The sequence below is a fragment of the Cydia strobilella genome, chromosome 14 (genome assembly GCF_947568885.1).
Source record: "Cydia strobilella chromosome 14, ilCydStro3.1, whole genome shotgun sequence".
NCBI classification, from domain to species: domain Eukaryota; kingdom Metazoa; phylum Arthropoda; class Insecta; order Lepidoptera; family Tortricidae; genus Cydia; species Cydia strobilella.
Window position 1 is genome coordinate 15,822,818 of NC_086054.1, and position 26,580 is coordinate 15,849,397.

Sequence of the window (26,580 nt, forward strand, 5' to 3'; positions counted from 1 at the left end):
GAAATATTGGAATCGATGAAGTTACTTAAACTGAACTTGCAAATTTAATTTTTGGCAACCGTACCTATTGTGATCTAAAAAAGCGCTACGATTTTTCAAAAACTGTATTCCGAACCTACGGCACCGTAATAACGGGGTTTGTTTCTTATTTATATTTATAAACGTGTCAGCTAACCGTCCGTAAGCTAGTTAGTAGTTGACGTTTTGAATCAAAAGGTACCACATAGTCGCTTACGATTTTGCTTGAAAACGACACAGTGACGTTTTCAGTCAAAAGGTACCACATTGTCGCTTACCATAAGTACGAAATTTGCTTGTATCTACATACAAATAACCTGCATGTCAGAGCGTCCTTATGGCAAGCGACAATGTGGTGCCTTTTGCTTGAAAACGACACAGTTTATATGCGCCAGTGCGCCAGTAGTTTAGTCCCGAGTGCCTCGGCACTTAATTTCGTCGTAATAAATCTCGCGGAGCGACAAGATGTCGCCACCATGCGTCGATGGGGGAAAATCAGCTGTTTGTTACATGCCTATTAAATATTCATACCTCTATTGCTTAGTTAAACATTTATTTTTTTATTCTGCCAATTTGGCATAACGGTGAATAATATTGTTTACAGTACATATGGTGCTGCTTTCTCGCACTAGTGCGTAAATGAGCATATTTGGTGCATATGTCGAAAGTTTAAAGGGCCATATGTACTGTAAAACGTTGTACGATACACGTGCGAATAGGTAATTCGCAACTCGTGTCGATTAAAAACACTCCCTGCGGTCGTGTTTTAATTTATCGCCACTCGTTTCGAATTTCCTCTTTTCCGCACTTGTATCGTAAATAACTATTTCACTTCACTAGCTCGGAAAGCCCTTTTTTGTTCTTTAAAAACACAGCAAAACCGCATTTTATCCACAAGAGAGCAAAGAATATTTGAAATCCGAACGTGATATAGTTACCTTTTTAAACATAATAACATGTACAGGCCAGTCCAGACATGACAATTTTCGCCCATCTGATTGAATTGTTTGATCAAATCAGGTGGTGTTGGCGTAAAAATAACTTTATATTGAATTCTATTCATTTAAAAACATATAGTGCAAACAATTTTACTACATTAAAATCTTGCAAGAAATTTTATTTTGATCCATCCATTTTAATTATTCTGAACGCACCATAAGTAATACTGCAATCTCAAAACGCATGAAACGGAACGCATCCGCATGGTATTTTTATTCCACCGATTTTTGGCTCATAATCCTAGATCTTAAACACGCGTACTTTTCAAGTATCTTATATAACGCTTAACGTGCTTTTTCATTATATTATCTAACTGAGTTAAGTAGGTAACTGATTGCTAATAATATGCATGGAAACGGAGCCTTCTTTAATTGGTCGGACTGGCGGGCACCGGCGCGCCCGACCGCCTGCCGCGGCCCGGCCGGCCCGCCCGCGGCCGGGGCGAGGGGCGGCCGGCAGTATGACAGATTTTAGACTTACTGTTTTAACAATTAAAATTTGAATAATATGAAAGTTTCTTTTTTTGTGTGCAAGTGTGTTGAAAAACGTCGTATGAAACGCGTGTGCATTGGTCATTACACACATCGGCTTTCTTATTGCGCGCTCACTTACAGCTCGCGCGCACAATATCGCCTCATGTGTAATGACCAATTTAGCACACTTGTATCACAATGTACTATTCTGGCATCGGTGCTTCGAGCAAATCTTGCAATTTATACGCAAATTCTCGAGTTTTCTGAATATAAATAAATATATATAATAAATATGATAAATATGAGTGACTCAAAATTGACTAAGACTAATTACAATTGACGCCAGCAGAATTGCGGTAAGCCGTACAAACTGCAAAATTAATTGGTTATCCAAATAATTGCGAGTAAAATAAATAAGTCAAAGCATTCGATTTATTCAATGAATGGAGGCATAATTAAAACGTTCTCCGAAACGGTATTATTGTCATATTTCCTCGAACCTCGAACTAGCCAATTCTAAAAAGCAAAGTACTATTTGGAGTACATTTTCAATGATGAAGAGAATGTTCATATTGAAATGAGTGTACCTAGTAGTTAAAATAAAGGCTCATTTTACATATTTTAGCTGTTTTTCTTGTACCTATGTACTATGTAGTATTTTCGTCGCTTTAGTGAGGTGAAAAGATTTGCGTTACACACGGCTGCAGTTATTTTACATCTCGTGTGTTGCAACACTCGCTACGCTCAGGATTCTACTTCTGAACCACTCGCTTCGCTCAGGATTCTATTTTCTATTTTCAACCATAGAATCCATTCGCTAGCTCGTAGTTCTACCCTAGAATCCATTCTCGTTCAATTCCACACTCGGGTAGAATACAACTTTGCACCCTTGTATAACAAATAACAATTTTTTTTATGACATAGGAGGCAAACGAGTAGACGGTAGTAGTAGTAGGTAGAGTAAGCAGCTACCGGCGCCCATGGATACTGCAACACAATGCATGCGCGTTACCGGCCTTGGTGTAGGCGCCATCTGTCCGAGAATCATTTTTTCCTATATAACATTTAACTTTCGCGGTTTGAACACATATTAAATCACATTTAAAAACGGGTCTATCGCGAATTTATATTTATATTTTTATTTTTTATTAATTTTTTCTTGATTTCCGAGGCACGTTTTGAGAAGTAAAACTTCTTTAGGCGCGACTAGAGGGTAACTTAGATTTCTTCCTGACGAAAGTAACGCTCAGTAGTGACACACGCACAATAGGACACACGTCAAAGTGCCAACATAGCGATAAACGTCATCGTCAAGGCAGTTTTACTTCAATCGCGCGTAAAAATTACACGCACACACTTTTTTTCCTTAGACTTTATTCATCTTATACGGAGTTACATAGGTTTTTGGTATAAGTTACTCTATGGTTTACTAAAGGGGCTAGTGCTGCACTCTGGTGGCAAAACATTGTAGTAATACCCCCTATTAAAAATATAGAAGACGAAATCGATCTAACTTCACCATTGTATGCCATTGTAATTCATGCCATAGTTCGGAAAATCTACGCGATTCCTCCTAAACGCTTTGAATGCTACGCGAGAGGCCTACGTCGTAGAAGCGGCTACGGCTTCCTGTGCTACGAAAAAAAATCGAACCAAATCCTACTAGTCTAGTAGCAATAGTAGCGCTAGCGGATGAAACAACGCGCCAATAGTTATTTGTGCAACAAGAGAGGAAAGTTGGTTTTTCTTGCGAGGGACTCAAAAACACGAGATGTAAAATAACTTTGCTCTCGTGTTGCACACATAATTTTTCACCTTAGAAGTGAGAACATATTAAAGGTTAAAATGTATTTCGAATTACACAGAATAAACAGAAAAAAAAGTATAAGTCCGGACCGGACCGGACCGGACCGGACCGTACCGTACCGTACCGTACCGTACCGTACCGTACCGTACGTTCATGGCCTTCACTAAATTAAAAAGCTACATTGCTTCACTCCCTGGAGTGAGGAAAGTCGCACTTTCCTCACTCCAGGGAGTGACGAAAGTAGGCTTGTTCGAGCTGCTGAGGTGAAAAAGTATTTGTCGTCCTAGAATACTTTTCTAAATAATAATATAAATGACTGTAGTACAGGGAAGGGATATATTTGTGCCATTTCATTAGAGAAGGGTCCTTATGCTTCTGCAATAAGGTTTTTTAATCAGAATTTATATTGGAATTTCAGATGGAATCGTTCTTATTACACTTGAAGCATAAGGACCCTTCTGTCATGGAAAGACGCATTTTCTAAAACACACTTTGTACACTTAAGACTGTTTTAAAAAATATATCCCTTCCTTTACATATTACAATATTGGGTAACATGTATAGGTATATATATATATATATACACCTACAGACTTTTACATCTCTAAACAATTTTAGTACTTCTGTTATTTGTATAGTTTTTATTAGTTTTTTTTCTTGTGTAATTTAACATTTATATTTATGAAATTGTTTTATGTAATTTTGGGTTAATTTTATTGTTTGTAAAAATTGACATGTAAAAGTGCCCCTGTGGCCTATTTGCTGAATAAATGTTTGATGTTGATGTTTGATGTTTACGATATAATAGTTTTTTTTAAATAGTACAATGATGGTGGCAAACAGGAATGTAAGCGGTAACCGTAGCCCATGGAGGCCTGTGACGTCAGCAACAGTGATGTCGACAATTGTCACACCTGTAACCGTGGTGAAATAGGGGCATGTGATAACTTTTCGACACTGCTAGCCATTACTCTCGCACTCTCGTCTTGGCAAGTTGGCAACATGTTAGATTTTTAAAAGATACATTTGAGTAGTAAATTTTATTTTGAAATGTGATTTGCGTAAATATACGTCCTTTACATTAAAATATTTGTAATTGTGTAAACCTAGTTCGTATAACTATCGGAGTAATCTCGGAATGCTCCATCTCTTCTTGATTATATTTGTAAAGGTACCACTAGTACCTTTTGATTGAGAACGTCACATTATGTTTACGTAACATGTTCATGGGATTTAAGCATGTCGTTTTTAAATGAGAGCGTAACTTTGTTTGTATGATAGCGGCTTTTCGGCGGCGGTTTCGTTTACTCTTGAGTTTATTTTTTATTTTTTTTATTATAAACTGATCAGCGATTGGCCCTAGTCACACCTGATGGAAAGTGAAGACAGGGCCTAAGATGGAGCTCACCGGTTCAGTAACAGTAATATCGGATCCTACATTTGTGCCATTCTCAACCAAAAGGGTACTTATTGTCGGTTGTCAATAGGACGCTATTTCAATATAGTTTTAATTTGAAATCAACCTTATCGACAATGTGGTAACCTTTTGCTTGAAAACGGCACATTTTTTTGCCAATTTGACGTCACTATGTCGCTAACCCGTTCGCTGCCAAAACTGGGAAAACCTAAAGGGAGGAATGTTGGCACCGAGCCAGCCAGGCGGTCGTCATCAAACTAGTGACGTCAGGGAAGGGTGAATGAATTAACTTAATGATATATTTACGGCTTGGTACTTATTAACAGCTGTTTAAGGGTGATGCACACGTATCGTCAACCGGGGTGAATAGAGACAAAACTGAGAATGTGGTTTACCTGACAATTTCTTAATACCAACACAAATTGTGTCACTATGATTTTCAATCGAATGATAGATTTTGTGTGGGTATTTTTTTAAAAATTGTCAGGTACCTAAATGACATTTTATGTTTTGTCCCGATTCACCCCAGCCTTCCCTATTCACCCCGGTTGACGTTAAATAGAAAATAAACGATTTTTCTTACTTATGAACTGAAATATATATCATACACTAAATAAAAAGTGACCAAGTCCACAAACACAAATCAAAATATAAATATTTCATAAAATAATTTGATTTGTTCCCTAGTTGGATTTTTCTTACTTTCCCGAAAAGTTTCTACGTATTTCTGGACCGTACAAGATTATGGGCAAAAAGGACCAATCAGGATCTTTCGAATGAAAAACGGTTATATGCTCGTAATAACAAAAAATAACACTTGTTATACACGATAAAAACATCTTACAACAACGATTTGACAACTTTCTATCCCAATTTTTAGGCCTTTTTAAGTTTAGTTTATAATTTTATACCATAAGTAGTATATTTTACTACGCATGTTATATAATATTTTGACTGAAATAAATATCCGTATAACCCCAATTTGTAACCCCCGTACTGATCTATTGCAGTACTACATTATTACTAAAGATCTCAGTACGGGGGTGACATCGTCACAGAGTGACGAAACCCCTTTAAAAAAAAAAGAAAAAAAAAACAATTCGTTTAACTTAACTTATAATAGGTACATACTTATAGGTATATACATTGTATACATGTCGGCGGCAGATCGTAAAACCGGGCATATCGAGATATTCCTAGGCATATCATGAAACGCCGCCATTTCACGATCTGACTAGCGACTACCAGCCATATCGTTCAAACCTCAACGTTAGTTTTTCCATTTTGTTTTGTTGTAAAACCGTAAAATATAGTCGCTTAATACAATATAATTCTAATTTATAATTGATATTTATCTTTCCACTTGAAACCCTTGAAGATTGCACGATATGGCTAGTTGTCGCTAGTCAGATCACGAAATGCCGGCGTTTCATGTTATTTTACGATGCGCCCGGTATTAAGCTAGGAATATCAACGAATGCAATTGGTATGATCGATCTGCCGCCTTTTTTATTAGGCAGATCGTGATATGCCTGGGTTATTCTTAGTCAGATCGTGAAAGGGCGGCGTTTCATGATATGCCTAGGAATATCTCGATATGCCCGATTATACGATCTGCCGCCGACATACACACAATATAGTTATGACAAAAATTAAATTATTGTTTTCTACATGTTTGGACCAATTTTAGACATAGTGATAAGAGATTTTTATTTGCAACGACCAGTATATTATGTAAAGTCGAATAGAATATACAATAAAATACACACAATACGATACGTCTATTGATAATTTAACAATTTGATACGCAGCCAATACATAAATCATTATTAAATTTTATCTATTGTACAGTCGCCATCAGATATGTCGGAGCGGTCGAGGTGATCAAAATATCTAAACAGGCACTCTAACGCGTTGACAATAAAGGCGTGTTCAGATATTTGTGAGCTCCTTGGACGCTCCGATATATTTGATGGCGACTGTACCTAATAATGGTTGACTACGATGTCGTTCATAGTTTGACTGTGTCTGGCAGCTTTGTATAATTTCTCAATAAGTAAAAATTAAAACTTTAACTACGTAGGTCTAGTTTTAGACTCAAAGCAAGCTAACCTCTGTTAGAAAACCCAAGTTAAGTGGTAGCGGCTCCCCATATGTTGTCTGAAAGATATTACACTTAAACGATAAGACCGTCTGTTTGTCTGACTCCCTTTTTATAATGCGTCCTGTATTCTTTTATAGGAATTCAAGTGTAAAAAACCGGCCAAGTGCGAGTCGGACTTAGGGGTTCCGTACCATTACGTAAAAAAATCACGTTTGTTGTATGGGAGCCCCACTTAAATATTTATTTTATTCTGTTTTTGTACTTGTTGTTACAGCGGCAACAGAAATACATCATCTGAAAATTTCAACTGTCTAGCTATCACGGTTCATGAGATACAGCCTGGTGATAGACGGACAGACAGACAGCGTTAGCAACTTACAGACTACTTAAAACCTCTCGACTCCATGCGAATGGAATTCTTTTTATAGTGACTTTTTTTTTTACCACGTCAGTGGCAATCAAGCATACGGCCCGCCTGATGGTAAGCAGTTACCGTAGCCTATGGACGCCTGCAACACCAGAGATATTACACGCGCGTTGCCGACCCTTTAAAAACCTGTAAAAAGATTTGCTTGACCAACTATATAAAGTAAACTTATTCTATCTACTTACCTAATATTCTATAGAAATTATTATCCCGATAACACTTGTAACACGTAGGTACACAATCGTTTACCTCCGTCATAAGGACGTGTTTTCGAACGACCCGCTCATGCGCGGGGACAGCCGCGACAACCTAGGGCAGTTGTTGGCAACGAACTGAGGGAATTTTGGCACGCTCGACGGCCGTGCACTGCAGTACCTATGCAGTTATTGTGCATTGTGAAGGTTCCGTGGTTGAAGAAAAGGTGGCTTGAAAAACCACTTTTGGTATAATGAATATTTTCTGTAATAATCGCTACAATAAAGTGCTATTTTTTTTAAACCAGCCAATTGCGAGTCGTACTCGCGCACCGAGGGTTCCGTACTTTTTAGTATTTGTTGTTATAGCGGCAACAGAAATACATCATCTGTGAAAATTTCAACTGTCTATCTATCACGGTTCATGAGATACAGCCTGGTGACAGACAGACGGACAGATGGACAGACGGACAGATAGACAGACGGAGTCGGACTCGCGCACGAAGGGTTCCGTACCATTACGCAAAAAACGGCAAAAAAATCACGTTTGATGAATGGGAGCCCCACTTAAATATTTATTTTATTATATTTTTAGTATTTGTTGTTATAGCGGCAACAGAAATACATCATTTGTGAAAATTTCAACTGTCTAGCTATCACGGTTCATGACATACAGCCTGGTGACAGACAGACGGACAGACGGACAGCGGTCTTAGTAATAGGATCCCATTGTTACCCTTTAAAGACAACATACGAGTATAAAAAAGTCATAGTACCTACCTTCAATATCAAACAGTAGGTACGGTCAAGGAATTGAATTTTAGTACCATTTCGTACCTTGTCACAGTGTCAATAGTATGAGGTCCCTAGCGACTTTTATATTGATTGTCACTGTGACAAGGTACGAAATGGTCTGATTTTTTTTTTAACTATACTTAGTACTAAACAAAACGAACTTATTCACGTGAACTTAAAAAATAAATAGGTACCTACCTAACTATACAACTTATCTCAGGATGTTGGTAAAGAAATAAATTCATGATTTAAAACTACTTTAGGTATATGTAGATATGTAATTGTATACCATACACCGTGTGGGCCCATATTTTAACCACGCATTCCTGTGGTTATATGAATTTCGGTAAAAATTTTTTTTGTTTATGTGTGTAATCTGCAAACGAAGGGCGTTCAAATATTACGTAACGCAATTGGGGGGGGGGGGGGCGAGGGGGGTCTTGTAAAACGTTACGATGCGTTACAGGGGCGGTTGGAACAAGGCGTTACGTAACATGTTTTTTTAAATAAATATCATTATAATCTGAGACCACGGATTTCAACTTGCTACGATCTTGACATCCTCTTTCGCTTCCTTTACTTTCATGCTATAACATTCCTAATACACGGTCGCACATTTCTTCAATTTTATGATTATGCTTTCCTAAACATAATTGTGACTTTTAGGTAAAAATGGTCACTTTGGTTTTACGTAACTTTTAGGTAGGGGGAGAGGGAGGGGGTACAGGAAAACGTTACGGCGCGGCGGGGAAAAATCTTCGAAAATTGCGTTACGTAATATTTGAACGCCCCCGACACGTTATTTCTTTTTTCCCCTTACTAGCTCGGAAAGTTGTCGTTTATCCTTCAATACAAGCGGGGAAAAACGCGTTTTATCCACTAGTGGGGAAAGTAAATTGACCTTGGATGGAGCGTGTTTAAGTAGCTTGACAGATAACAAAACGTAAAACGCTCATGATAATGGTTCGTTCGATATTAATTATCATTAAATAAATGGTTTGAGAATCTAATAAAAAAATACCAAATTTATAAGAAACGTTTGTTGACATTTCATACATCAGAAATGTCAACATTGTCAACATTTTTTTTACTTAAAACCTTTTCTCACTGACTCGCGTAAAAATACACAACTTCCAGAGTTTTCTGTTATATTATCGTAAAGAAATGAGTGATTCCAGTGATGAAGATGATCTAACGCCTGTGGATGTTGCACTTTCCTCGCTATAGTGAGGTGAAAAGTTTTGTGTTACACACGGGCGCAAATGTATTTTACTTCTCGTGTGTTGAAACACTCGCGGGTAAAATACAACTTTGCACCCTTGTATAACAAATAACTATTACATCTTGACGAAAAATATTATTATGTAGTATGCCAAAAAAATCACAAATAATTCGTAGTATAACCATCTGCGAGGATATTACGGTTCGTTTTGCAGTTTTTGAAATAAATTCATTTTTTGTTCCTGCTTCATTTAAAAAAAAAACATAACTCGACACTTTATGCCAAATCGTCCCAAATTCAAGTTCTCATAACAATGCTGGCCAAGATCTATATCAATAAAAAAAAATAACAATAACATCTTTGGTTTCTATGTCAATGAGAGCCGAATTTTAGCCCACAGTGCGCCGCTTGCGTCCAGTCCACGGCATCATATCTATTATGACCAAAGAGAATATATAAGATAGTAACTGTACTGTCATAGTAAATTTTGCAGTCACAATAAATTTACTGCCATCTATCGCACACACACGATTAAAACTAAAAATATCAAAAAATGTGTATACATATGTATACATATGTGTATGGATCAATGATTTTTTCATTTTTACATGATTTTGACCCATGTTCTTTCACTGATATGTTGTAAAAATTTTAAATAACAAACGAAACCGTCAACGCCATCTAAACGAGAATAGGCCAAAGGTTGGTATAGGTGGTAGCGCCATCTGTGCGAGAATCAAATTTTCTTGATTTCCGAGGCACGTTTTTTCCGTAGACTTTATTTATCTTATACGGTAACTCCGTATAGGTCTTTGCCACAGATTTAATATATACGCTAGATGACGCAAATACAAATTGTATTGAAACCGACTGAGACGACTTTTTAATAATATAATTTTAAAATTACTTATCTGTGATAGGAAATATGTTCTTGCCTTTGGGTGCTCGTAATTTTTGGACTGTTGAAGTTAATTATCATGCAACGAAGCATTTTTTAAGTTTTCACGGACGTCCGGCTGCAAGAACTGACGCGCGTGGACTGTCAAGAGCAACGGTCAACCTCGACGCTTGGTCGGGTTCGGACACGCGAAGTAGATGCATTTGCATCTTCTATGGTATATTTAATTGTGGTCTTTGCTATGACAGTCGCTTTTGTAAAGTCTTTCTTTGGATTACCCAATCAGACTTTGTCCACTACCCATTGTAACGAGAGGGAAAGAGAAACAAAATAATCAAATAAATCTTTTTATTCAAAGTGAATACCGACACTGTAACAATACAAACCGAAGCGTGTCACAGAGAGGAATATTTACAAGAGTTTCGAACTACGCTATAGGGACCGTGCGCGTTGGAGGGTCTGCCATCTTGTGGCCTGAATCAGAACCATAAACATGTACATCACATGTACATTGACACTTCAATCCAAAGCAAGTGCTGCCATCTTGTGGGCTACTTTGGAAGCATAAACTACACATTTACGCCTCGCGCCAAAAATCTGAAGTCTCCTGTGCTGCCCCCTACAGTATGCACGCTCCCTATCCACAAATTGACATCAAATATTCAATGGTAAAATTGTGTGCAAACTGAGGCACTAAGGCCGGCTATCTATATATAGTTTGTCAAAGGACTGTCTCATTTCAAACATAGACAGAGAGAATCATACTATCTTTGTCTTACACTAGTAGTGGGTACAAGTATCTATCTATGGTTCAAGTAACATTTCTGAGATTTTATTACAATAAGCTTTGCAAATAACGGCTTTATGACCTTAGTATCTCAGTTCAACACATGGAACTGCACTAAGTATTTTAAAAATTAATTTATATTAATAATGAACACTGGATTCACTGCAACGCACTCCCAAAATATAAGGTAACGGTACAGTCAAAGGCAAAAATATCGATCCAGACAAATGGGTCAAAAATATGTGAACACAACTTTATTGTTTAAGGTGTAGGAGCGTACACATATTTTTGAAACTTTGGGAATGTATATATTTATGCCCTTGACTGCACGTTCACACCACACCAGTCCGCTTTATCAATGGGGTTGGCCGGTCGAAATAATTAGCAGATGGCGCCAGCATAGCTTGCCCTGTCAATCCCTAGATTTGTGTCAAATTTTTGTTTTTTTAATGACCTTTAAGCCAAATCTCATAGAAAAAGGGGCAAGCTATGATGGCGCCACCTCTGCAAACCTTTGGCAGTTGCCAACCCCATTAAAAGCTGAAGACGTAAGATGTGGATGAAAACGCATAGTGTGGTCGTAAAATCGGAAAAACTATTAGCTTAGCACTCCTGTTCAAGCCGATATTTAGTTTACAAGCTTTAGTTTGTTGTCCAAATTACCTCAAAGATGTCGTTGTTCCCGACGCAAACTAGATAACGCTAGTATTTCATAGAACCTATATAAGAAACTGTCACATATCGAAATAAATGATTGGTAACGTAGCGACTTGTATCTTTGTAAACAACTCCATACAAAATATGCATGCAGGTTGCAGGGTTGCTAACCTATAGGATGCCAATCTCTTATGGCAGAATTGTTGCAAAAGTGACCGCTTTCAGCATGGAGACTATAAAAAGGAGCCAAATCTCTATGCATGAAAAGTGTCCCTCAAAAAACAGTAATTAGGCGGCGCCACTATACACCGAAATACTACCAAAAACAACCTACGTAATTTGGTCGGGTTATTTGTTGGTTCATGTTATACTCATGTCCCAGAGCCTAACTAGCGCCACCGGCGAGATTAGGAACTATTATTTAAAGCTGAAAGCGGTCACTTTTGCAACAATTCTGCCATAAGAGATTGGCATCCTTTCTATACCATCCATAGCTTTCAGCTTCAAATAATAGTGAGTATAACATGAACCATATAAGGCAACAAATAACCCGACCAAATTACGTTGGTTGTTTTTGGTAGTATTTCGGCTCCTTTATATAGTCTCCATGTGCTAAGCTAATAGTTTTGCTGACTGTCCTACACAAGTACAAAGGGTGTAAATATACGAGCTGTAAAAGTGTAAAATGGCATGGATACATTATGAATAGGATTCATTCATAGTGGCCATGCACTTTTGCAGCTCGCTAAGTGTGAATAAAGGATTTTCTTATTAAATATATTGAGTTATGTGTTTATGACCGTATTCGCCTAAACATTTGTGTAGAATCTTGACAGCGCCTTGCAGTGTGAATCAATATTCCAAATATTAAATAAAAGAATATTTAATAATGCCAATTTACATTTTCATTTAGTTTTATTTTTTACAACAATATCTGAGCACAAAATATTTTATGACATGATAATTTATGTCATATATTCTTAGGACCTTTTGTAGTCACATATTATTCTAAACTAAAGTCAATAATAAGATAATTCGTTTAAAAATAAATTTGTTTTCACCCTTTTATTCTATAACTAAATAAATCTTAACTTACATTATATAAGCAATATTATATTATATAGTGAACTATTAGACATTATTGCACTAAAAAATATTAAATTTAAAACTCATATGTGGTATTTTCTATAAAAAGGGACCTTATCGTCGATGGCGCTTACGCCATTATAGACGATGCTCCGATATAAATACAATGCCGCGCGACGCTGTGCGGTGTAAGCGCCATCGACAATAAGGTCCCTTTTCATAGAAAATGCCCCATATATTCGCAATCTAGCAAGTTTGGTGCTTAGTTTAAAACCTTAGCTATACTTGTGTTTGAATACTAAAAGCAACACAATTCTTAACTGGAATTTAAAAATCTTAAAATATCAATCAGTAAAATTTACTAAAACATTCAATAATGTCTTTTCAAATTGAAAGTGTATATATATACAGAATTAATTAAAAAAATACAACAGAAACGTTTTTATGATAAACATTATATTTACACAATAGCCAATAAATATAAACAATACTATTCGTATTAAAACGGATTAGCATATCATCTTGAAAAAATCTTCTAGGTAATCTGTCCTTTATCGACAGATATCGCATTGCGTTTAAAAACCAAGCAAATAAATTCAACATACTTATACTGTCCGGGATATTGTCGCTATACTTACTCAACCTCATATCTGCAACAATCATTTGATGGAAATGTCGTTTTTATTTCATTCGGAATACGGGTGTTTTTGTCATCAAATGAGTGTTGCAGATACGAGGTTGAGTAAGTATAGCAGCGATATAGACCGTGTTTACCTTTTTGTATTGCTTTCGAGCTCCCGATCCCGGTTAAGATTCATATCCCGGGATATGATAAACTAACCGTGTATCATTCAAAACTGTTAAATATATTCAAGTACCTGCGATAATATGTTAGGTACACAACGATGGCCGCAAAAATATCTGACACGATCTTATTGATAGAGCCTTATGGCTACAAATAAGATCGTGTCAGGTTTGTGACGCTCTTACGGCCCGGCTACGACATCGCGCGGCGGCGGCAGCGGTGAGCGGCGGCCATAGGTTGGAGCGAGACACAGCGCCGGACCTTTCGTTCCCACCTATGGCCGCCGCGCGATGTCGTGGCCGGGCCGTAATGAGCGTGCGAATACATATTTTTGCGGCATTCGAAGAGTAACATGAGTGACTGTATCTACATCGTCCACAACCTCGTGGACGTCGTTTACGAACTGCAAGTTAAAAATGTACAATGATACAGTCTCATCGGGTCACAACGGATAAAAAAAACCCCTTTTCAATTCTCTCAAATGTACATTTCATAATAATGCTTGTCCCATTTGAAAAAAGTAATTTACGTCACATCATACAAAACAGTAGCAAAATAGTACTTAAGCAGAATTTTGTTATCATATCAGTCCTATAAAGCACAAAATATTGTATCTAAACAATTAGTTGGCCGGTCGAATTATTTTACAGATGGCACCAGCATAGCTTGCCCTGTCAATCCCTAGTATTGCCTCAAAAATTTTTTTTTGAATTTTTTGGCCTGGATGCCAGCCCTTTAAGCCAAATCTCATAGAACAAAACTAGAGAAAGCGGCAAGCTATGATGGCGCCATCTATGCAAAATTTTGATAGTTACCAACCCCATTGGTTGGTTACATCACGTCGACGAAAATCAATCTGTACACAGTCAGATATAAAATGAAACAACGCGCCAAAAGCATCTGCCACCCTGGAATTCTTTTCTAAAAGATATATGTATATGTATAGTTGGTCAAGCAAATCTTGTCAGTTGAAAAAGACGCGAAATTCAAATTTTCTATGGGGCAATATCTCTTCGCGCCTACATTTTTTAAATTTACCGGATTTTTGTACTGACAAGATTTGCTTGACCAACTATATTTATATAGTTCGCGTTCGAAAGTAGTCAAACAATTTAATTTCCGACCCACTTTGTACCTTGTCACAGTGAGTCACTGTCAGTGACAATCATTAATCAATATTAAAGTCGCTAGAGACCTCATACTATTGTCACTGTGACAAGGTACAAAATGGGTCAGTAATTAAATTCTTTTGGCGTTATTCATAAACGCGTTACTGGCCTGAATTAGCTATGGAGAAATTTCGTTATCTGCCTCTCTATCGATCGAATATGCAAGAGTGATAAGAGGCAGAAATCGGACTTTCGATTTTCGTGTTTCGCGGTAGGCCCCGTGATTGTGCTAGTGACGCCCTCTACGCAGAGTTTCTCGTAATATTCCCTATTAAAATCTGTGATCGTACACCCGTCTGACAGTACCTAAGCGATTGACGTATTTAGTCTATAGACGCAACCATTTTAAACCAGTCAATTATTTCGAAACTTATTATTTATAAAGTTATTATAGTTATATTATGAGCACAAAGAAGGATGTGGGAAACACCCGTATGACGGAATAAGCTAAATTCTATAAAATAGTAAAAACCCGGTGCTAGCAAAAACTTGTTTTGCAATATAAAAATAACTCTCTTATTAGTAATTGCTAAATTTGTATCGACAAAAAACGCAAGCGATTTACAATAATAACAAGATATAGTTTGTCAAAGGACTGTCTCATTTCGACTATAGACAGAGAGAATCATACATCTTTGTCTTACACTAGTAACACTACTGACAATTTGGTTTGACCAACTATACCTACCTAAATGTATTGAAGTGTAAGGAAATGATTTATGGAGGGTTAAGGTAAGGAGAGCACTCTGTATGTATAAAAATGGTTCGTCAAAAAACCTTAAATATTTTATGAAAACAAAACCGGCCAAGTGCGAGTCGGACTCACACACGAAGGGTTCCGTACCATTAACTATAAAAACGATCACCCATCCAAGTACTGACCACGCCCGACGTTGCTTAACTTCGGTCAAAAATCACGTTTGTTGTATGGGAGCCCCACTTAAATCTTTATTTTATTCTGTTTTTAGTATTTGTTGTTATAGCGGCAACCGAAATACTTCATCTGTGAAAATTTCAGCTGTCTAGCTATCACAGATCACGAGATACAGCCTGGTGACAGACGGACAGACAGACGGACAGCGGAGTCTTAGTAATAGGGTCCCGTTTTTACCCTTTGGGTACGGAACCCTAAAATTCAAATCATTGAGAGCGCACTGCACTCCGTCAATAACGGCTAAGTTCATAGCTACTCTAGCGCCACTGTGGAGAGATTTGGAACTGTTATTTATAGCTGACAGTGACAGCTGGACAGTTTTGCAACTGTTTTCCCATATTAGAGTTTTCTCCTTATCACCTTGCCTCTATCGTCCATAAAATGACTAAAAGAGTCCCAGGCAAGCTCAGCCGAATTTCACCTTCCCATACAAACGGAATTTCGTGCTCATTATAAAACTACGTGTTGGATTGTAATTAAACATTGCACATACAATGACAAGAGTTATATCTGCCTGTAGTTAGTTTATATAGCTCCAGTTTATAAAACAAACGAAATAGAGCAAAAACAAGTTTCGTATGAAAAACTTACATTCGCTGTAATTTTTTTACTTTGGTATCTGAAGCTAACTAATTACAGACATGGATATACCTTATCCTATTGTAAGTACAGTTTCAGAGCAATCTAGCTAGTCGTTTTAAAATGAGAGCGGAACTACAAACGTATGGAGAACCGAGCTTGCCAGAGACCCTTAACAAGATTTTGAAGGAACCACGTCGAACGGTAAAGCGTATTAAATGTGAAAAAATTATAAAAAGTTGCATGGACCAGTTAATTAGGCAGGAAATCGTATCAAATGTGATTTTTATTAAATTCCCATACTTGAGGTTCTACATGGTTTCAGCGATTTGCCATTCAGTATTTTTTCGTACTCAAAACGTTAAATGGAATGAAAATTTGTTTTTATTTATGCCAAAAATAAAAATAAATGTGTCGTTTTCAAGCAAAAGGTACAACATTGTCTAAAAATAGAAGCAATTTTCGTCCTTATGGTAAGCGACAATGTGGTACCTTTTGCTTGAAAACGACTCAAATTCTAAAGTGATTTTGACTACATACACGTATCAGAGTTAAGGTCAAACACACAACAGCATGCATTGAAAGCGGATATTAAAATTAACTCCCGAATAAATCATATTATATAATGTGATTGTGTGTCGTCCTTAAATGTACTGGACGCCTGAAAAGTTAGTTTGGTGAGACTACTTAGTAGCAATTTAAGCTGAATATGTAACCCATTCTCAACATACATCAATAAATTTCATTTCAGTTCATTTCATTGATATTAATTAATCCGTAGATATAGCAGTCACTATTTTTATTCATTAAATTATTTGAATTGAACAATCACTTATATCGAGATATTTTCTAACTTACCATAGAATGTGATGCATAACAACAACGTATTGTTGTCAAAGAGACATAAGTGTATAGACATATGTGACGTTTTAACCAAAAGGTACCACATTGTCGCTTGTCGATGGTAGATTTCAAATTGAAGCCATATGGAAATAGCGCCTTATTGACAACCGACAGTAAGTACCCTTTTGGTTGAAAATGGCACAAATATTCACAGTTAAACCATACCTAGCTTTACCTCAATAGAGTTCAAAATTGAATACACTCAATTTGTACATACATCCTTGGTTCATTATAAATACTGGCCTACATTACAACAATAACACGAAGATTTAACCATATTTATTGATCAATACTTATTGATCAATATTTATTGATGAAATTTTATTGACAAACACATTGTTGAACAAGTTTGGGAACAAATCAAATTATTTTATTAAATATTTTGATTTGTGTTTTTTTTTAAGTAGTCACACTACTATATATAAATTAAAAACTGTGATAGATGTCATATATTAAAGAAAAAAAAAAGCCTAGAGCTGGTCAAAGACGCCTAGTCTTACTAAGATGGCATATAGTCGAGAAATTCGGACGGGCACCGCCGTGGCGGGGTGGCCTAGGGGTTCATGGCGTTAGACGCCGGTTCGAATCCGGCCTTCACCACTGGAGGGCTTCGTCACTTTTTCTTTAATATACAGAAAAGTTACAGTTTTTAAACACATTGTTATTAAGAAAAAAGTGCATACTAACATAATCCCCATTTTCCTCCGATATTGACATTATGTAAAATGTTTTACACAATATGGTATTTTAACCAAAAAAAATGCGACCATACTTTTTCAGAATTAACGTCACTTGATTTTTAATGCGTAACCAGAAATACACTTAAAATCAAAGCTGTTCCTGGTTTTACAAACGATATCGAATCATAGCAGTCTTGCTTCCACAAATGAAGGTTTCAGCGAGTGCGAGGGAGTACGCTAGAAGATTACTCACACCGTGTAAAAATATGAGTGCATCCAGTCATATACTTATCTCTTTTCCGTACACACAGACGTCAGTGGGCGTGAAAGGGAACGTTTGTAGAACAAACCTGCGACATTCTGAAAAGACTACTTTTTAGGGTTCCGTACCCAAAGGGTAAAAACGGGACCCTATATTACTAAGACTCCGCTGTCCGTCTGTCTGTCCGTCTGTCACCAGGCTGTATCTCATGAACCGTTACATGAACAGCTAGACAGTTGAAATTTTCACAGATGGTGTATTTCTGTTGCCGCTATAACAAAAAATACTAAAAACAGAATAAAATGAATATTTAAGGGGGGCTCCCATACAACAAACGTGATTTGCCGTTTTTTGCGTAATGGTACGGAACCCTTCGTGCGCGAGTGCGACTCGCACTTGGCCGGTTTTTCTAAATTTTCTTCTCATACACGCTCCAAGTACCAACCAAAAAAACAATGTACAAACAGCAACATATCCATCAGTGGACCTTATGCCTTATGTAATAAGGGTTAACAGTGTGGGCGATGGTATAGCCATCTCTCTCCCGCATAGTACGTGCGAGGAATAACTAATAAAAGAGGAAAACACGCTCTTACTCCTAGTTAAATGTAGATCAAACAGCAAGAACTATAACCGTCTCCCTTCCGCACATGAAAAGATCTATAGAAGATGTGGAAAGGTATATCCGTTTCTTTCTCGCATGTAGAGTCGTAAGCGGATGTGAGCGAGATCAGTAGAAGTGGAGATTGGAATTGGCGCGAACCATATGGCCTAGTGAAGGTTAACTAACCATAGTCGTCTCCCTCTCGCATATGTAGTCGTAAGTGGGTGTGAAGGAGATCAGTAGAAGAATAGGAGCCGTTCTTGAGCCGTGCCGGAGAGTAGACGCCAACCGCGTTTAATGTTCAGGTATTGGATGATGGCGCGCACGCAGATCAGGATACCTGAAAAAAAAAACTTTTACTCATTTATAAGGTAAAATATTATTATTATTTAATAAGCAGGCAGGCAGTTATGGCAACTGATATGGCCTGTATCCAGTAATCATAAAGATATATATCATGAACGAGTATTAGATGTAGTGTTATGCTTGTCTAATTTATTTTTAAACTGGTTCACATTTTGTGCTGAAACTACGTCTTCCGGGAGTTTGCTCCAAGCCCTTACTACTCGGTTGCTCAGAAAGTGTTTGTATGGGTTACTGTGAGACCTATGCCTTTCTAGCTTTAAGTGATGACCTCTCAGACGATCACATTAATAATATGTCACATTTTTGTTTATTTTTCTCGGAATCGAAGTGAAAAGCAGAGTATAACTTGGGCATTACTGCACATTTGAACCTCGACATATGTCGGCCCTCGCTTACGCTCGGAAATTAACTAAGGCCCATAAACACAAACTGACTAACATGTTGTATACGTACAACAATAGTCATCTTAAACAAAAAAACCGGCCAAGTGCGAGTCGGACTCGTCCACCGAGGGTTCCGTACTTTTTAGCATTTGTTATTATAGCGGCAACAGAAATACATGATCTGTGAAAATTTCAACTGTCTAGCTATCACGTTCATGAGATACAGCCTGGTGACAGACAGAGAGACGGACAGACGAACAGCGGAGTCTTAGTAATAGGGTCCCGTTTTTACCCTTTGCGTACGGAACCCTAATAAAAATACTCTGTCTGTATGTCTGTCCGTCCATCCATCCGTCCCTCCGTCTGTCCGTTCGCCCGTCCTTCCCTCCGTCTGTCTGTCCGTTCGTTCGTCCCTCCATCCGTCCGTCCAGACTATCTATCTATGCTTACCGAAGGCCATGATGAGCCACCACAGCCAAGAGTTCTCGTGGCTGGCGAGCTCGGTGGAATGCTTCACGATGAGTGTCCAACTGTCCACTTGACCAGAGACAGACCAAAGCTGGCCAGCGCGCCTTAGCGGGGCACCTCAGAGCATCATCACCATATCTTACCGAAGGCCATGATGAGCCACCACAGCCAAGAGTTCTCGTGGCTGGCGAGCTCGGTGGAGTGTTTCACGATGAGCGTCCACTTGGCCAGAGACAGACCGAAGCCGGCCAGCGCGCCGTAGCGCGACGCCACCGTGTGGCAGAAACACATCAGGAGCAGGAAACCGATCCAGTTGAATAGGAATGCCACTGAAATTTATAAAAAAAACCGTCGTTACGTTCAATACTTGATAAGAACATAATAGGGAAACGCGAAACTCTGCGTAGGGGGCGCCACTACCACAATCAGTCTATCGCGAAACAAGAAAATCGAAATTTCGTTATCTAACATCTCTGTCACTCTTGTATATACGAGCGATAAAAAGGCAGATAGCGAAATTTCGAATTCGCGTTTCCCGGTAGGTCCTCTGTAAACAAACCACCTTGATGCAAAAAACCGAAGCTTGACAGCGGTTCAGGGTCGAATCATGATGTCCCTTTCTGATATATGGCACTATCCCTTTCGGCTATTTAGGATTGTCAAAATTCAAGTCTATCTTATCTGTGGTCGTGCACGCAAAGGGACGTCAAGTTGTGCCAACCCTAATAATTGCTCGGAGCAATGCTGAGCCGAACGGAGCCGAGTTTGCCCGAAGCTAGGAGTTTCGCATCCCTGGCTATGGTAAGCGACAAAGTGGTACATTTTACTTAAAAACGTCACAAATGTTCTTTATACGAATATTTGCACGATACATTGCCAATTTACCAGCTATAATTGTTTTAAGTGGTTTTATTAACATTCGCTATAACTAACCATTATAATTTATTTCCAACCTTATAAGTGATTACATTAGGGTTGATTTTCTTGAAGAATGTGTAGTTTCTTTCACAATTTAAAGCATGAGATTATACAAACTAACAGCTGTTAGTATAAACTAAAAGTTTGTTTATACAATTGGTTTCATACAAATAGAACATAGCATAGGTTTAATACAAAAAGAAAAGATCAACTCACCTTTCAATCGTAGTTCGTTTTACTATACGTTACTAATAGATTCACAAAATAGTTAAACAAAAGTTGTTACTCTCTTCCAAAGGGAAAATAGACAGTGTTGGCCGAACGTTAATTGCAATTAACCATTAACCAGTACAAGTCGAACCGTAAACCGTAACGGACGGTTACAGTTTACGGTTCAATTTGTACTGGTTAATGGTTAATTGCATTAACGTTACAGCCAACACTGAAAATAGATGAATAACTGACTCACCGAAGAACGAAGTGAGGAACATCACATCAGTGCCAAGCAGGCTGTTCTCAGGGTCCAGCTGTTCGCCTGTGCCCTCTGTAGGCTCTACTGTGACGAACGCCGCGAACGTAGGCAGGGGAGGCGGTAGGGGGCCTTGGATCTGTGAAACAATATAAAGTTATTAATTAAATGAAAATTAAAAATTATTTATATTTTACCTAAACAAATAATTTTTCATTTTCATTTTCAAGACTTATTGCTGACCAATCGCCTCCCGGGCGAAAACTCGTATAGTGATTAACGGCTATGTATGATGAACTCTCGTGGACGCCAGCTGCCGCTCCGTTGGTGGGTTGAGGAATGGCAACCACCGAAACACGTAAAAAAAATTGTCATCGCCTCTCGCTTGATACTTCGTCAGATGATAGTTAGGCTGAAAATTTGATCCCACCTGGCGACGCCCATGAAACTGTCAATTAACATACATACATACATACGACAGTAACGCATACCTGTGGTAACCCTTCCCCTTCCATCTGCTTCTCTCTCTGCACCTCCTCGTATGTGGGCAGTTTCGAATTGGCGGCCACATCGTATGGCGGCGGGGCCGAGAAATCGGCCTGCGGCGGGGGTATGTCTTGTGTGTTGTCTGAAACATATATAACTCTAAAGGATTTGCCACACTGGATGCGTTCTGCAGGCAGCGGTCAGGTCAAACTTCAACTTTAACGGTTGTTGTCAAGGTTGTTCATCGGGTTTGACCTGACCGCTGACCGCAGAACGCATCCAGTGTGGCAAATCCTTAAATGGAGGCGGCGGTGGAAGGTAATGAGTAATGAGCACCAGTGATGTGAGGTAATACTCGTTAATTTCGTAATCGTATCAAAAAGTCAAGCTCACGTAAGGATGACGCTTACGCACCGCACCCTTTCCTATTCGTCATAACACAGGGAGACAATATCATCATTGTATAACAACATAGACATGACTAGTGCTTCGAACTGAATTGATTTAATTTTCAATGGAAGTACCGATCGGGGTGACGCATAGATAACAGCCTAACGCGGTTATCACACTAATGCCGATCTACACGCCACTCCAGGTGTCTGAGTGGGACAGAAAACGCAAATGCATCTACTTCGCGTGTCCCGAACGCCGACCAAGCGTCGAGGTTGACCGTCGCTCTGTACAGTCCACGCGCGTCAGTTGTTGCAGCCGGACGTCCGTGAAAACTTAAAAAATGCTTCATTGCATGATAACTAACTGCAACAGCCCAATAATCGCGAACACCCAAAGGCAAGAACATATTTCCTATCACAGATGTCATTTTAAAATTATATTATGCGTAAATTTTGTATGAAGAAGTCGGCACGCTTGGTTTTAATACAAATCGTGGTATTTGCGTCATCTAGCGTATATATTAAATCTGTGGGGACAGCGCTGTACACATTACGAAGGGGCATCCCTCTCGCACACCGGAGTGGCGTGAGGATCCACGTCCAGTGTAAAGAACGCCTAAAAAACCAGTATACAAAAATTGACCATCCTTATTTGTAACAATACATACATTCAATAAAATACTCTGGCCACGCTAACTTTGCACAAATTTGGCAGTTAGAATGAATACATATCCCTACAAGCAGCTTCATACTTGACAATGCATGCACCTGGCATGAAAACTGACATGGTCAGACTCATGCAAACATGCAACATGACGTTTATTGGTAATTTTATAGTGAAATTATGGATGGTATAGAAAGGATGCCAATCTCTTATGGCAGAATTGTTGCAAAAGTGACCGCTTTCAGCTTTATATAATAGTTCCTAATCTCTCCGGTGGCGCTAATTAGGCTCTGGGACATGAGTATAACATGAACCATATAAGGCAACAAATAACCCGACCAAATTACGTAGGTTGTTTTTGGTAGTATTTCGGTGTATGGTGGCGCCGCCTAATTACTGTTTTTTAATGGACACTTTTCATACATAGAGATTTGGCTCCTTTATAAAGTCTCCATGAGTGAAATCATAGAAAAAGATTAACCAACTGAACATTAGCAATTTAATTTCTTGTATAAATAAGAAAAGACCTTCAAGTCATTGAACTACTAACCGACAAGCAACTTCTTAACTGACCTTACATACCTTTACAGACTTATACCTTAGCAATGTATGTTTTTTATACTTTATAGTCAATATAGCTCTTATAACTGTGAAGCTACGGCACCTATGCAATTAAAACTGCATGAGGCAATGCACTTGGTGAAGAACACAACCCTATGGACCCTATGGATGAACCTGGTCTTTAACAGAAGGACATGAGAACCTGATGTTGTCACGATCCTCAGTATTGAGGGCCCGACTGAAGAAGAATTGTGAAGATGATGGGTTGGTGCCCTAACATATGTATCACCTTTTTTATACAACTAGTATAGCGATTTGAGTAAGTTGGGCATTTACTGTATGTAGTATATTCAGTATTCTTGATTTAAATATTTGTGAGTGCGTTAACATGTTCGTTCAATGACTCACTCTCTTCCGTCATATCGGTTTACCTATTAACATGTAGTAGCAGTAGTTTTAAATGAAATAAATATATCCAAGTGTTTGGAAGTGTAGTGATGCGTATTAATTAATTACCATCCTCCTCCGGTACCCAAATATATAACACTGTACTACAGATAAGTGTCAAACCTTAGAGCCCTTATCTTCAGCAACCATTTAAATAGAAACAATGAGCGCTACCGTTTTTATGCTCACCAGTTGGCGCCACTGTAGATGTTAGGTCCAGAAAAACAGATCTTAAAATTCTTCTATGCTTGTTTTTATGACATCAATACATTCTTGGCACTTTTTTAAACCACTATGATTTATTAATTTATTATATATTACCACGATTAATCAAAAATGGACAAAGATTTACCACAATTATGAATAAGGAGTGAAAATTCCCAATAAAAAAAGCTTGAAACCCCCCAAACTTCCATGCATTTGACATTTTGAAAGACCTCCATCTACACTAACGGCCTAGGGGCAAAATTAAATGCGGTAGCCCTCATTATTTAAATTCTTGAATTACCCGAGGTGTGGATGATAACATTATTTCGTTAACAAGTTTTCGTTATGCTGCGTCTAAATGCTGGAACAATTTGCCGCCACCAGTAGTTAACTGTAAGTCCCTGGCGGTTTTCAAACTACGTTGCAAGGCTTATTTACTGGACCTCCAAAAGGAAGTAACGTACACTTTTGGTTGAGTGACCTGCTCAATAGATATTTAAATTTAGCACTTTAGTTAGCACTTCTTTGTCCACTGCGCATTGCTCGGTTTTGCTATCATGTCCTATATGTAATAGTGTAAATGTTTATACTGTCCTTAGCTAGATACAATTACGGCGGTGGCAGAATAACAGCGTCCGTTGCTGAAAACCTTTGGGGCTGCTGTGCCCCGAAGCCTTTTTGGCACAGACATCAGCTGAGCCACCTTCCCTTTCAATTAGTTTGTAAGCATTATCGTGTACTTTTATTATGTACCTATGTTACAACTTCTTGAATAAACGTCTTTTATTATTATTATTCTCTTTATTTATTATTTTTCTTACGTTAGGTTTTTTATAATATGCATATAAAAGTAAAATATAAAAACACTTACAAAACAATACAAAATACATATAAACAAATTATAAAAAACCTAACCTAGGGTGCCGCCAGCAGCGGGGCAGGGCCCAAGCTGCCGGTGGTCAGGGCCGCAGAGAGAGGAACCGGCGGACTATCCGCGCCGTGTCCAAGATCACCGCCTTCTGCATCTGACCCTTGATCCAACCACCTAGCGAGAGTCTCTCAAGGTGTTGGTCGAGACTCTTCGCTATGAGACCGTTCGCTGAAACGACTATCGGGACAATGATCGTCGAATCAACATCCCACATGGCGGTTATCTCGTGAGCCAAGTCTAGGTACTTACTGGACTTGTCCTTCTCGGCTTTCACGAGATTCTCATTATTATTATTATTATTATTATGTAAAGTACACCAATAATATTTTTCTCAAGCCATAACTAAATCTGATTTACAACCTTAATAAACAGTCACAAGTTCGCTTTTTGAACGTTATTTTATTTTATGCTACGGTCTGTAGAATTGAATTGTTCTCCGTCATGAAAGGGACAATGTTTACTATAGTTTGTCAAAGGACTGTCTTATTTCAAACATAGACAGAGAGAATTATACTATCTTTGTCTTACACTAGTACTAGCACCCAAAAGAAAAAGGTGAGTATAGTTTTTGTTCTTATTTCCTGACAATTTGGTTTGACCAACTATAAACAGTGATTCATATCTAATGCATACCTATCTAAAACGTATCTCCTGGAAAATCTATTACAACCATTATCAACTCAAGTACTAAAACACTGATAAGAAAAACAAAACAAATTCGTAAATACTTACTCATATCGATGAAATGTGGCTGCATATTGGAGTCTATTGACGCTGGTAATATGACTCTTAAATGCGCCGGCGGGCATATATTATCCCCTTGAGGATGGTTCTGTAAAATATTAACCATTTCACGTCACATAATGAACGCAAATAAGTTACATAAATAAACTAGTACACACAATCAGACAATCACAATCGTCACCAATGTTCACGTACCATTTTGTTATCGTCGAACATGCGGCAAATCGGTAGTTACTGTGAAACTAGAACAATACTTCGAGCTAATACACTTAAAAGTAGATATTTTTGAATTATTTTAGAAGTTTTAGGACTTTAATATTTTAATCAATCACAAAACGACGTAAAATAATCAGCTAAACACCTCAATGTACTCTGTGTAGTCTGTGTGTGTGTGTTGTATATACTATGTTTATGGTGTGTATACTCAACTCAGGAGAAGTGTCGTTCAAATTGTAAGTCAGGATTTTTTTTAACACGCAACTATTGAGTTTTTTAGCATATTTTTGAAAGAGGTCTGATATTATAAAGACTGAAGGTAGTAATTGATTTAAATTTTATTATTTTCATGTTTTTAAAAATATATTTTATTATTAAATACTTCTATTTATTTAGAAATCTTTGATCAAGTAAAGTAGTAACAAGTTTTAGAACGTGGAAAGCAAAATGTCAATATTGTTTTCGTGTTGCTACCTCAAATAAACTGGAATTTTTGCTACAACCATTC

The 26,580-nt window shown here is 38.0% G+C and overlaps 2 protein-coding genes and 1 long non-coding RNA gene across 4 annotated transcripts in view; all 3 read right to left on the bottom strand.

Moving 5' to 3' along the window:
- LOC134747301 (uncharacterized) overlaps positions 1-3,330 on the bottom strand; it is a 47,733-nt gene extending 44,403 nt beyond the window's left edge. The window contains exon 1 of the long non-coding RNA XR_010128311.1: positions 3,190-3,330. This is a non-coding gene — a long non-coding RNA (uncharacterized LOC134747301). The remainder of the gene's footprint in view (positions 1-3,189) is intronic.
- Positions 1-7,588, bottom strand: part of LOC134747290 (multidrug resistance protein homolog 49-like) — a 51,991-nt gene extending 44,403 nt beyond the window's left edge. Inside the window, exon 1 of the mRNA XM_063681913.1 lies at positions 7,431-7,588. The gene's annotated coding sequence lies outside the window, so the exon portion shown is untranslated. The remainder of the gene's footprint in view (positions 1-7,430) is intronic.
- Positions 7,589-10,687: 3,099 nt separating this feature from the next.
- LOC134747279 (NEDD4 family-interacting protein 1-like) lies at positions 10,688-26,232 on the bottom strand. Of its 2 annotated transcripts, XR_010128307.1 has the most exons (7): positions 26,052-26,232; positions 25,845-25,944; positions 21,916-22,052; positions 21,425-21,563; positions 20,181-20,366; positions 10,987-19,160; positions 10,688-10,781 (listed from the first exon to the last, which is right to left on the bottom strand). XR_010128307.1 is itself a non-coding variant. In XM_063681900.1 (6 exons), exons 1-6 carry the CDS (start codon positions 26,070-26,072, stop codon positions 19,057-19,059), a joined length of 687 nt encoding a protein of 228 aa, XP_063537970.1. In that variant the 5' UTR covers positions 26,073-26,232; the 3' UTR covers positions 10,688-19,056. The 2 variants fall into 2 exon arrangements, 1 of the variants encoding a protein (XP_063537970.1); XM_063681900.1 differs by having other exon boundaries at positions 10,688-19,160.
- Positions 26,233-26,580: the final 348 nt, after the last annotated feature.

Coding starts and splice junctions, on each gene's coding strand:
- LOC134747279 (XM_063681900.1), bottom strand. CDS start 26,072: ATGTTCGACGATAACAAAATG. Junction 25,945..26,051: donor TGTTCGACGATAACAAAATG/GTACGTGAACAT, acceptor AATATTTTACAG/AACCATCCTCAAGGGGATAA. Junction 20,367..21,424: donor GTTCCTCACTTCGTTCTTCG/GTGAGTCAGTTA, acceptor TATAAATTTCAG/TGGCATTCCTATTCAACTGG.